This window comes from Neovison vison, chromosome 10, assembly GCF_020171115.1.
Source record: "Neovison vison isolate M4711 chromosome 10, ASM_NN_V1, whole genome shotgun sequence".
Taxonomy (NCBI): domain Eukaryota; kingdom Metazoa; phylum Chordata; class Mammalia; order Carnivora; family Mustelidae; genus Neogale; species Neogale vison.
This window is the reverse complement of record NC_058100.1, coordinates 63,638,697-63,652,586: the sequence shown is the minus strand read 5'-3', so window position 1 is coordinate 63,652,586 and position 13,890 is coordinate 63,638,697. Positions and strand designations below refer to the sequence as shown.

The 13,890-nt window shown below is 41.6% G+C and overlaps 1 protein-coding gene across 1 annotated transcript in view; it reads left to right on the top strand.

Annotated features, from left to right (window-relative positions):
* The window catches only part of HSD11B1 (hydroxysteroid 11-beta dehydrogenase 1), a 50,235-nt gene extending 37,543 nt beyond the window's left edge, over nucleotides 1–12,692 (top strand). The window contains 2 exon segments of the mRNA XM_044267489.1: nucleotides 10,289–10,432; nucleotides 12,133–12,692. Coding sequence (XP_044123424.1) covers nucleotides 10,289–10,432; nucleotides 12,133–12,350 — 362 coding nt within the window. The 3' untranslated portion in view covers nucleotides 12,351–12,692.
* Nucleotides 12,693–13,890: the final 1,198 nt, after the last annotated feature.

Here is a 13,890-nt window from a genome sequence, read left to right as displayed (position 1 = left end):
CCCCTGGCATCACCATCTATTCCCTTTGCTTCAATTACCACGGGACTGGGGGTTGTCCCAATGTTTACAATGATACCTCAGGTTCTCCAAAGCCTGGAATAGAAAGACGGATTTATCTTTAGAGCCCAACTCAACCCAAACAACTAAAGAGGTTAGACCCTCAGGGGCCCAGCTCAGGAAATATTTTTAGGAAGAGCTGGATAAAAGGCGCCAGATCCGGGATGAGTTCCAGCCTCGAAGCCACCAAGGCATGGTGAACCCTGTGTTGGGGTTCGCTCAGTGGGAGATGTGGCGCGTTTGCCTGGGGTCACTCTGAGAGTCTGAAGGCGGGCAGAAATGAAGTTTTTCCACCCTGCACACTTTCTTTGGAGCTCTCAATTCAGTTTAAAATCTGCCTTTGAAATGGAAATACTGTAATTTCAAAATCTCAGCGGGGCAGTTGGGGATGGAGGGTGTGGAGTGGATGAACAAAAAGCCCTGAGGCCTGCTTTTGACCTCTTCTTCTCCACTAACAAGCTCCAGCACACAGCTGAGCTGCCAGCCCTCTGGCTCTTGCTGTTCCTACCGTGGCTAAGTCCCAGCGTTTCTGGGACAGAGCTAATTGCAAACAGTATGTCCTATTCATCACAAAGTCTGCACTCTTACTTGTCAGACTCCATGTCCCATATTTTCTTCAGAAAATATGATCGCCAGAGCTCTGTTTCTCAGCAGTCTAAAACTTCCCAGGAGAGAAACCGAGCTAACATACATCTATTCTGCCCCGATGGCTCCATTCTACCCCCTCCGGAAACGAAACCTACCCTTGGGCAGAAGGGCTCAGGCATCTACCCCCTCAGTTTCATGACAGTTTCACACAAATTAGTACATTTATTTACTTGTTCATTTGATTTCATTAAGCTCATACTTTGTTTTCTAACTGGTAGTTAACAAGTGAATCTTGGGGTCTGTAGTCAGAAAATAACTTTATTCTTATGGGTTAGCTCATCCCTGAACCTGGGTGTGATGGCAGGCAGAGGGCAGTGCTGTAGGCTAATAAAAGATCCTCTGGCTGCCTCCAACCTCAAGAAAGGTCTCACTTCAGTAATTAAAATGTCCGGTCACGAGTAATTTCACTAAAGCTTCTCCCCTGATAGAGCTTGAGCCTGCTGTAGCAAGGAGAGATGCGTTCAGTTTTTCCTCCTGTTCCCTGTCTCCTCCTCCCTTACCAGGCTCCCCCTAGCCCCTCTTGTTTAAAAGAAAAGAGGTGGGCACAGGGAAGAAGGAAGGTCCAGGATAGGTAAGGGCTTCCTTGGCTGACACCTGGTTAATATACCACTGAGCTCTGGCCATAGCAAACGTTCAAAGCTCACGCTGTCGGAACTGGGAGCATGACCAAATCTGGCTCTTGTGTGGGGTGTTTTTGTGGGTATCTTTAAGAAGCCCCTGCTGGAACACTGCTGGTTCTTCTTGTGATTGGGGCAGCGAGTGCTTATGGGATGTATTTCCCTCTGGCCCTGGGAGTTCAGTGGGAATACAGGGGGATACACACCACTTGGGGCTGCTCTTTGGGACAGGATTGGAAATGACTCTGGGGAAGAAGGGATGAATGTTAAGACAAAGCCCCTAGGGTGGCAGCAAGCCGAGTGGGGGGCTGGATGTCCAGCTTCCTACAGGAAGCCTTCCTTCCCTTCTGTCCGACACAGTTTGCACCTGCTCTGTAGTGGCCTTGCCCATAGTAAGCAGACCTCTTGGGTTGGGTCAAACCCCAGTCCTTGATGCCCCTCAAACTCCTTGGGACAAGCTCTCCATGAGGTGCCCTTGGAGCTTCTTTCACAAGAATGGACATGAGGGGAAGGCCCACCCCTTCTCCTTGGAAGGTCACTGCGAGTCAGCTCTATATCCTCTTCCTACTCCATGCCCTCTGGCCTCTGCGCCTTCAGTCCCTTTCTTCCCTCAGGATGGATGAAGGTCTACATGCTGCAAACACATTTTTGGTTTTGGGGTTTTTCAGGTTTTTGCTTATCTGTGTTACCACATGCTGTGTAAGTGCACAGGTAGTCTGGAACCTTGCTTCAGAAGACAAAGGCATTTGCCAGTTTGCTCTCAGCCTTTGAACCTCAGCTGAAACTAGAACAGAAGTCAATTTTTAACATCCTATTACATGTTATTTATTCCATCTTGGCCAGGGCCCCTTAACTCATGGAACCCTTCTAAAAAATAAAAATCTGGGTTTTTAGAGGGGCCTTGCCCTTTTGAGCTTTCTGAAACTTCTAAATAAATTTCACGTATAGCAGAACACAGAGGTTCCCTCACACAAGCGTATCTGCGTTACACAGGAAAATTTAAGAACAGCTCCGTGAATAGAAAACAGACTTGAATGAAATGCAGCAGTGTTGTTTTTGGAATAGTGAGCCCCTAGGAAATTTTTCTCCCTTCTTTTCTCTTTTTTCTACTTTTTGAAATGTTTCAGCTTTTCTTTAGTGAGCCTAGACTGATTCACAAAATCCTTTATCTCCAACTCCAAAGTCCAAAAAGGTATGGGCTGGGGGGTGAGGGGAAGGGGTAGGATTAGGGGTGGAGAGGGGGGTAGGAGCTCTGAATACTAAGGATTTCTTCCCCCATAATTAATTATCTATAGTTAGTTTAACTTGAACTGAAGGGAAGCTACTTAAAGCTTTTATCTCAGTGTGAACTTTCAAATACTTTAGTGCAGAAATAATCATGTGTTTACTTACAACCTGCCTCCTCAGACTACTGGGGGTATTATGTAGTATACACCATAAACCCCATACCACCACCTAAAATCCAAAAATAGTTCTGAATTCCTTAACAAATCAGGCCCTATGGGTTTTGGACAAGTGCTTATTAGACTATACTTCTGAAAAGAAGAAAATATAATGAACTGTGTTATTATTTTTCTTGTTCTACTAGCTTCTTCTTATAAGTGACTCACCTCCACCTCTAGTCTTTGTACAAGCCATTCCCACCCGTCCCTGGCCCTTCTGTACCTTCTCTCATTAAAGCAGAATTCACAGCCTACCTCCTGAAGGTGAAGTTTGAACTTTCCTGGTTAGTTCAATATCTTTCTTCACATAAATATCCAGTTTAGATTTGGGACACATGGTTTGCCAGGTCACACTAGTTTGGGCTTTAAAGAGACACAGTGACTCATAATTTAATGATAGTTTACCCAGCTGCTATCATAAGATTTCAGGAAGCCCCTTCCAAAGATCTTCCCTCTCCACTTCTTCCGGGAGCTCCTAGATCAATGAGTTTATGTCACCATGCATCTCCTGCTCCCACACCCACCCTCAAAGCCTACCATAAATATGCTTTATGGATAAAGACCTTCTTTCCTACTGAACCTCTCAACACAGTCCTCTACTCCAGAACACAAACTAGAAGACTCTGAGAAGGGAGTAGACTCAAATCTGTAAGTTCTCTCCATATATTTTTTTAAGATCTTATTATTTTTAGGTAATCTCTACACCCAACATGGGGCTTGAACTTACAACCCTGAGATCAAGAGTTGTGTGCTCTAACAACTGAGCCACCCAGGTGCCCCATCTCTCCATGAATTTGAGAATTACTGGTTTAAAGGTTTGCAGATGAATAGCAGGTCACAAAATTTAAGACATAAAATTTGGTTATAATGACTGAGAAAGACAGTTGCCGTTTACCTCATGCATAGTTTTCCTAGTAAAAGTTAAAGAGTTTTCAACAGAATTTGTTCAATCTTGACCCTTGTCTAATAATTCAATATATTTCTTCACCATTTAAAAAAATTTTTTTTAGGGGCACCTGGGTGGCTCAGTCAGTGAAGTGTCTACCTTCAGCTCAGGTCACGAACCTGGAGTCCTGGAATTGAGCCCTGCCTCAGGATCCCTGCTCAGTGGGGCATCGGCTTCTCTCTCTTCCTCTGCCCCTCTCCCCACTTGTGTGCTCTTGCTCTCTCTTAAATAAAGTCTTTTAAAAAATATTTTTTTAAACCATGCTTTTACCGGTGAATTTTCCAGGAGGTTTGCTTCCATGTCTGGCTGTTTCTCTACCTCTCTCCTCTCTTCCTCTTTCCCTTTCTCTCTTCTTTCATCCTCCTCTTGAGAACAACAACAAAAAAAACAAACAAACAAAACACCACCACCGCCAAAAATCTCTCCTTTTCTCCTGCAAAAATATTTAATATCTTTTTGTGCTTTGGCAGAATCTAAGGCATAATTAAAGACAGAAAGTGGGATACACTAAGCTCCCTTAATGGGACAAAAATCACTGTTACAGGAATTCAGACTATGGTTAACATGGTCTCTTTCTTCTGCATCCCTGTTGCTACCTGGACAGACAAATAATACAGTCAATATCTTTATTATCATCTCAAAGGGAATAGTGAGCTGATATGTCAACCTGGAACCTGTGAAGTGACCTTAAATGAAAAAAGGTCTTTACAGATGTAATAAAGGTAAGGATCTCAAGATGAGATCATCCCAGGTTATATAGGTGAGCTTAAATCCAATGGCAAGTATCCTAATAAGAAAAGTAAGACACAGACAGAATTGGAGGAGGCCATGTGAAAATGGAGGCAGAGATCAGAGTGATGCATTGATAAGCCAAGATTGGCAGCAAACATCAGGAGCTTGCAGAAACAAGGAAGAATTCTCCACTTGAGACTTTGGAGAGAACATGGCCCTGCTGATACCTTGGTTTGGGACTTGTAGTCTCCAGAACTATGAGAAAATAAATTTTTGTGGCCTCAAGCCTCCAAGGTTGTGGCAACTTATTATGGAGCCCTAGGAAACTAACATAAAGGGACTAGAAGTGACTAGCCCTATGGGTAGCTCATCTGTCAGCTTAGAAGGGAAAATAGTAACACTATTCATAAATTTTGCCTATTTGGGGGCTTAATTGTCAAGCAGAGAGAATCTTCACCAACTCAGGAATGGCTTCGGAAAAATACTCAGATAAAGAACAGTGGCTTCTGACTCAGTGATGTATAGAATTGTTGAATGACTATACTGGACACCTGAAACTAATATAAAGCTATACATTTGCTATACTGGGATTAAAATAAAATTAAAAAGGAACAGTGGCTTCTTCTGAGGAACTATCCCCTGCTGCTTGAAATTGTGGGCCACTAGAGTCGAATTTGAATCCTGATTTGGTTCCTCTCCTACTCATTAACTCTGTAACATCAGGCAATTGTCTAGCCTTGAGATGGGCACCTAAGAGCTAAATAAGTGTTAGCTCCTATTATCTTCATTTTTGTGATTTTTTTGTTTGTCTACTCCACATGGCCGTTTGTCTGTTTGCTTATCCTTCTCCATGGCTGGAAATGGCGACCCCAGTCCCAACCTTACACAACTTTTTAGTTCAAAATCCAACAGCAGCTATTTAGAATCCTTGCATCACTTATTTCAATATCTTGGGAGAGACCATGATGGATGTTCAAGCCATTGTGTGTGCTAGCTATCACTGGCCTCACCTTCTTCTATGACTGTGAAGGCAAATCTTTTTGAAGGGTATGTGTGTAGAAAGGTAATGGTTAAAGAAAAAAAAAAAAAAAAAGACAATGGTCAGCATCTCCAGAACTCTGCAGCCTTTAAAAATTTATATATTTGAACCTATTTATATATTCTTTCATTATCTATGCCTTTGATTTCATGCTTTAAAAAGCATCTCTTGGGGTACCTGGGTGGCTCAGTTGGTCAAGCATCTGCCTTCAGCTCAGGTCATGATCCCAGGGCTCTGGAATCGAGCCCCATGTCATAATCAAGCTCCCTGCTCAGCTAGGACCCTGCTTCTCCCTCTCCCTCTGCCCGCTGTACCCCCTTCTTTTGTTTTTTTTTTTCTCTCTCTCTCTGTCAAATCAATAGATACAGTCTTTTTAAAAAAGTATCCCTTACCTTGAAATCATATATTGACCCTCATTTTGTTATTTTATTTTCCACATATATTCTCTAATTTGAATTCTTTTATTAGAAGGGTACTTTTCTCCAAATAGCCTATTTGTCCCAACATAATCTTTTGAATAGCTCATACTTTTCTCACCAATTTAAAATGTGAATACTAATAGCAATCACATTTACTAAATACTTCTATGTCCCAGAGTTTGAGCTGAGTATATTACATTTCAGCTTAGCAGTATTATTATCCACATATGACAGCTAAGAAATGCCATACTTGGGATTCACACTCAGGTCATCTAATTGTAGAACTCATATTTTTAACCACTATGCTACTCTTTTCTCTTCTTTTTTTAAAATATTTTATTTATTTTTTTTGAGAGAGAGAGAATGAGAGAGAGCAAGCATGAGAGGGGGAATGTCAGAGGGAGAAACAGACCGCCTGCGGAGCCAGGAGCCTGCTGCGGGACTCAATCCCAGGACTCCAGGATCATGACCTGAGCTGCAGGCAGAAGACCGCTCAACCAACTGAGCCACCCAGGTGCCCCCACTATGCTATTCTCATAAATATTTTGGTCTATTTTTAGCTTAAACAATAGAAAACATTTTTGACATAACTGAAGTCCAGATTGAAGGCTGACTTGGCTCACGCTCACTCCCCATGATTCTCTTGACTCCGCTCTCTGCCATGTGTGGCTTCATCCCTAGGCCGACAGTGAGAAAGCTGCAGTAATTCTAGCCCCCATATTCATGCACAAAATTGTCTGGTAGAAGAGAAACAAAAAATGGCTACTTTAAGAAACTCTCCCAGAAGAATAAAAAATTTTCTCAGACCCTCCAACAAAATTCTCCTCAAGACATTGGTTGAGGGTGCCTGGGTGGCTCAGTGGGTTAAGCCTCTGCCTTCGGCTCAGGTCATGATCTCAGGGTCCTGGAATCATGTCCGGCATCGGGCTCTCTGCTCAGCGGAGAGCCTACTCCCCGCCGCCACCCGCCGCCTATTTGTGATTTCTCTCTCTGTGTGTCAAATAAATAAATAAAATCTTAAAAAAAAAAAAAAAAAGACATTGGTCGAAAATGGAGCACATGCTCATTCCTGTGTCAATTATGGGCCAGGAGACTGGATTAAATCAATTATACCACCCCTAGCAGTAGAGACGGTATCAACTTTCCTTTGGAACATGGGCAGCATAAAAGTAAGGACTCTCAGTAAGGATTAGGTTCAGCTCTCTAATGCAGAAAATGTAAAACAGCAATAGATTAAATAAGTCAAAGGTCAATCAATCTGGAGGTAGGCAGTCCCCTGGAGGTAGGGCTAGGAGGGAGGCTCCATGGTCACCCAGTTTCCCTCTTCTCTCAGTGCTCTCCCAGTCTCAACATGTGGCTTCTACTTCATGATCTTAGGTAATTCTGGAGCCACAGCCAACATATCTACCTTTAGACACCAAGAAGGAGGAAGGAGTGGAAGGGAGAGACTGATTTCTTCTTTTAGGGACATATTCCAGAAATCACATGATACATTTCTGTTTACAACCCATTGAACAGCACTTAGTCATTTGGCAACATCTGGCTCAAAGAAGCTAAGAAATGTGGATTTTATCCCAGATAATTATTTTCCCAGACACACATTAGTAGAGATTCCACTACTAAAGAAGAAGAACAAAAGATATATTGAGAGCATGCTAGCAGTCTCTACAACAGGTAGAAACATGAAATCAATTGCGGTTCGGTTACAGAAGAAGAAAGGGGAAGTAAATTTTGGTTAGGCAACCAACAATGTGTCCTGAAGCCCTGACGGAGTCTTTGGTCCAGTCCTAGACTAGTCAACAGCCAAGCGGTATCAGATACTCTGGTTGGACATCTTGTGCCATACACACCCATTCCTGGAACTTATTCCAAACCAAAACTCATGATGGAGAATGGAGTTGGAGAGATTTGTTTGTATTTTTTTGAAGAGTTAATACATTAAGAATTGAAATTCAGATTAAAGATATTGAGTTTTTGTTCTAAATTATTTTCTAGTTTCTCATTTACCCTTTACCTTTATAGTGATGTTATTATAGCTATTGCTTTCACATATAGAAGTTTTACATTTTATATCATCAAATATTTTTTGTCTTTACATATTTTTTTTACTTTTCTGTTAGAATGATCTTTCATAACCAAGGATCTGATAAATATCCACCTATATTATCTTCTTTCCTGGTTGAATTATTTTTTATCAGTCAGAAGATGCTTTCTGCTGCACATATAACAATAACTCCACTTATAATCACTTAACACTAAATAGGGCTTCCCTTTTCTCAGGGAATAAGTTCAAGGTTGGTTTAATGGACTTATTATATCTTCAAGAATCATTTTACATTTCTGTGCCATAATTCCTAATATGTAGCTTTCCTCAGGTTCACAAATGACCACTGCAATGCTAGGCATCACATCTGAAGTACATTTAGGATGAAAGAAAAGAGGCAAAATTTTAAAAATGCATGTCACCTGAATTCTCCTATTTCATCAGGAAATTATTATCTTTTCTGGAGACCCCCTCTGTTAGATTTCTCATTGGCCAGAACTAGATCACTGGCCATATAAAAGATGAAGGGAATCTTGAGGAAATAAATATTTTTATCTGAACACACTGCTGTCCTGGTTTTAAAAAAATCAAATTCTACTATTAAAAAGGGGGAAATGGATATTGGGTAAACAACAGTGTCTGCCATACTTTCCATCTAGAATTTTTTGGATATATGATATAGAACAAGGAGCTAATAATTATTTTCCAATGAGTTAACCAACTTTCCTAGCATCTTTATTGAATAAATCATTTTCTTTCATTGATTTGGTAAGTTTATAGAGTTTCCAATTCCAATAACGGCAGAGTGGTACCTAACAGATCAGCCTGCTCCAGATCAAACTTTGGACAAAATATAGAAAACAACCACTGAAAGCACTGGAGAGAAAAAGCAAAAGCTGACAAAAACTGGAGAGCTGTTGACACTTGAAAGCGGGAAACAGGGAACTGACAATAGATGAGTTTTATAGCTTATGCCTAAGGGCAGTCCACAATTAACACCACATCTGATCTGGGATAGGCAACTGCCATCTTACTACCTTGAAGAACCAGAAAAAAGAGTTTAGGGTTTCTGTTGAATCCAGAAAGTATAGGGGAACATACTGGAAAGGAAAGAGCCACAGTGGAGCAGTACCAAATTTTCTATATAAACTCTTCCGTTTATCCTCTGAATTACTCATGGATTGTGTAGATACCAACAAACCAATTAAGATTAAATAATTCAGGATGCCTGGGTGGCTCAGTTGGTTGGACAACTGCCTTCGGCTCAGGTCATGATTCTGGAGTCCCGGGTTCAAGTCCTGCATCAGGCTCCCAGCTCCACAGGGAGTCTGCTCCTCTCTCTGACCTTCTCATCGCTCATGCACTCTCTCACTGTCTCTCTCTCAAATAAATAAATAAAATCTTTAAAAAAAAAAAGATTAAATAATTCAACAGAGATTTTAGCTGGAACCTACTGCAAGAGACACAGGGTATAAGCGAAGTTAAATTTCCACCTGAAAAAAAAAGAAAAAATCAATACTTTTGGAGGAATATGACAGAATCCAGAGACTCTATAATGTTTCATTCACAACATCAAGAACACACTGCAAAATTACTCCATATACAAGAATAAGAACTATGACTGATACTTAGGAGGAAAGGCAATCAATGGAGATCAATCCTTAAATGACCCATATTTTAGAATTAGCAGGCAAAAATTTTAAAGTAGCTGTTATAACTCTTTGCTCAGCAAAGAGTCAAGGTATCAGTCCTCTTCTAATCCCTCCTCTTGAAAAGGGTATAATGAAGAGGTCACCCTATCAGGCATATGTCCACATGTCCTTCCCCAAACTGACTGAGAATGAACCGGGGTGATGAGAGTAAGAAAAGCAGTTTTAAGCAGAAAAGCAAAGACAAGGATTTTCATTTCCCTTGTATAGAAAAGAAAATCAATAATAGGTTGCTGTGTTGGAAGAGAGCTCTTGCCAAACCCTCAGATCTTTGCTGTCTTGGGTCAGACGTAGCAGAGTTAGCGGCCATGGGATTACATGGCTCTTTTGTAGTCCCACTCATAAACTCCCCTTACTAAAATCTAACCAGTCTTTCTTCAGTGAAGCTTTTCGTGCAGCCCACCCCACCTTCCACCCCAGTCTCTTCAAGGGAAGTTTCTTTGATATTTTAACAATCTTTTTTTCTTTCAGAAATTCAACACAGCATGATAGCCTCTATATGAGCAAAGAGAAACTATGCCTCAAAGGGTAAAAGGACTCCACAGGGGTTACAAGTCCTACTACAGATAAGGCAAAGATCATCTCTGTAGAAGCCAAAATGGGTCACCTTCTTAACCCATTTCCTTATTATTTAGGGAAAATGGCTAGCCCACTTGTTGCGCCCTATTCTGCAAGCAAGTTTGCTCTGGATGGGTTTTTCTCCTCTGTCAGGATGGAACATTCAGTGACCAAGGTCAATGTGTCGATCACACTCTGTATCCTCGGCCTCATAAACACAGGTAAGATGAAGACTGTGGAACAAACAGCCTGCCTTACCACTGTGAGTAAAGGAGGCGTTGAACTCCTTGACTCATGTGTCATTGACTAAAAGCCAGCAAGAGCACCAGTCTCCACTTACTGAAGCACTTTGTCACCAGGGACGCCTCTGACTATCCTTAGACACTTCTTTCCATTCTGACCACCAAGGGTGCCGAGTGACACCAGACCCATCACTTAACCCTATTCTGAACCTTTATGTCCTGAGGAACACTCAATGGCCATTACTGTCCTCTCTGAGGCTTATTAAGTACAAGTTTGTTATTCTTAATACCATCACCAGTAATAAGAACTATTGATATCCTGAATCTTCTTTTTTTCGTAAGTAATCTCTATACCCAATATGGGGCTCAAACTTACAACCCCAAGATCAAGAGTTGCATGCTCTATTGACTGAGCCAGTCAGGCGCCCCTCATAAACCCTTTGATATGATGCAATGAGGACACAACATCATTTTTGTGATATTCTTGCCAAAAATGCATAACCTCACTGCAATCATTAGGAAAAAAAAAAAAAAGGACAGAGGCACCTGGCTGGCTCAGTCAGTATAGCATGAAGACTCTTGTTCTCAGGGTTGTACGTTTGAGTCCCACACTGGGTGCAGAGATCACTGAAAAATAAAATCTTTTTTTTTTTTCTTTAAAAAAAGAGAGAAAAATGGACTAACCCAAACTACCATTCCACAAAACAATTGATCAATACTTTTCAAAAGTGTCAAGGCCATGAGGGACAAGGGAAGAATGAGGAACTGCCCACAGACTGGAGAGAAAAGAAGAAATGATTACTAAGTCTAATCCTGACTAAGATCCTGGAACATAAAAAGGATGTTAGTGAAAAAAATAAGGTCTGTGTTTTAGTTAGTAAAATTGTCCTTATTACAATGTACCTTGACACTTGTACAGTGGTAACGCATGATGTTATAATTAGGGGAAGCAGGGTGAAGGCTACAAGGGAATACGCAATTTTCACAACTTTTCTGTAAGTCCAAATGCAAGTTTATGTAGAATAGGTACAATAAGAAAACTTTAAAGAGTAATTGAATAAGTTAAGGAGTTGTTACCGAACAAGAGAAAACACACACACACACACACACACACACACACACACAGTGAAACGAGGATAGAAAGAGAAAAAGAAGCCATGCCAAAAGGACATGGAAATTTGGAAGAGATAAAGTAACTTCCCTTCCAAAATGAAAGTGGTTCATGTTGACAGAAAGCAAAGGCCTGGATTCTTGCCCATCTCTTCCTTTTACAAATGCATAAATCATTAACATACAGCACTCAGCTTTGCCCACTGACATTTTCCATTAGCTACTGGGTCTTGATATAACTTCTATCCCCATTGTGCTCCCCCATATTACTCCCTCACCCCAACCAAAACACTCAAGAGAGAAGCATGATTTAATTCTCTCAATCCCCTCTAACTGCGCACCCCCCACCAAATCTTCATCCAGGAACACAGGGTCCACATTAACTCTAAGCCTCTTTTTGCACAGCAGGCCCTAAATGCAGGCCCAGTCTTCTGAGAGGGCCTGTGGGTCTTATAGAACAAGCACTGGCAAACAGTCCCTCGGAGTTAAGCTGTTACTGTCTGCAGACTTTCCATGTTGTAGACTCTACTGGCCTTGGATAACCCCACTCTTCTCTCATCATTCTATAGACACAGCCATGAAGGCCGTTTCGGGGATCATCAACATTGATGCATCTCCAAAGGAAGAATGTGCCCTGGAAATCATCAAAGGGGGAGCTCTGCGTCAAGAGGAAGTGTACTATGACAACTCAGTCTGGACAGATTTCCTGCTGGGAAATCCAGGGAGGAAGATCCTGGAATTCTTGTCCTTAAGAAGTTATAGTTTGGACAAATTTATCAACAACTAAGCACTTCCTTAAGGTGGAGCATGGTGGGGGAGTTTTGGGACTGTTCTTCCTGATATCTATCTGAGCTCCATCCAGGAAGGCATCTCCAGAGAGACAAATGGGTGCTCCCCGAGAGTCATAAATCACACATCACATCTCACAGTTTGAAGGAGTTCCTCTAACACTTGCACAGTAGAAACCTAATTTTAATGAATGTCATAAACCACGGCAACCCGCAGTTGTGAAACGGATAGTAACCGTAGGTATAATTAAAAGGTAGTTCTATCAAATTTACCTCATATATAAGATTATGATCAATACAATATTAATTATAATAAAGGTCATATCCATGTTGTAAATTCATGATTAGTAGCTCTAAGTTCAGCTCATTCAGTAAGGTCCTTTAAAACCACACAAGTGAAAATTTTCAGTGTTCATCTCGTATCTCGTGGTCTGAACCTTCTTATTGTTTTTGAGTTGAAGAAATCACCCTGTTCTCCATTTAATGGACATCATGTCCATACCATATTGTATATTTCAGATACTCTTTATATTATTTTATATTGCTCCTCAAGGAGGGAGGATACCTGGGTGGGTATAAATCACTAGGGCAAGCCATGAAGTGGAAGTCCCTGGGAACTTGAGCCACACAACGTAAACATGTTGATCGCCCTTAGACTGCATCAGGCATCTCCACTTTATGTGTGAACTCTCCACTGGGTGTTAGAAGTCTGGAGAGAAGGGAATGGAGTTCCATCCTCCCCCTTACACATTTCGTCATTTCTTTATCCAGCAAACATTTATCAAACACTTGTCAGACATCACCTGACTACAACCAAACAGGAAACAGAAATCAGCTATATTAACAACTCAGCAAATCCCTGTATTGGTTAGGTCCCCAACAGGTAAGAGAGGGCAAATGAGATAATTTTAGTAGGCTTTAGTAAACAGGGGTTTTCTTACAGAAGTGGGGACAAGGTTATAGTGCAATCACAAGGGATAAGGTAGTGTCTTGTGGTGGGTCCCTCCTTAGGGACAAAAAGAACAGTTATAAGAATCCAGAGATAGAAGCTGTTCGCAGAGCATCACAGAACAGGAGCTACGACATTCAGTTACAGGATGCCGCCAGCCCAGCTAGGACTATGCAGGAAGGATGTGGAGGGGATAAACACCCCAGCCTCATTCTCTTCCCTCGCTTCAGTTTCTTGCTAATATTTTCTCTTAGCTAACCAGAGGGTCAAGGGAGCAGACTGATATAAACCACACAGGTCAGCTTCCTCATGGACAGCACAGTAGGAAAGAATGAAGAATGTTCTGGAGGGATAGATGGAGTATATCCAGCATGAACTCAACATCCCCAAATGCAGGGTTTCCATGGTAAGAGATACTGGGACACGAAACATGGGATTAGATGCACCAGAGAAATTTCCTTTCCCCGGCACTTAATCTAAATGACCAGGCAGCAGAAGAGACTGGAATCCATTGAGCCGGCCAACCACCTGGACAAGGAGCTAGCACTGAGGGTGAATATGGCTGGGCTTTTCTTAGAAAGAGATTCTTT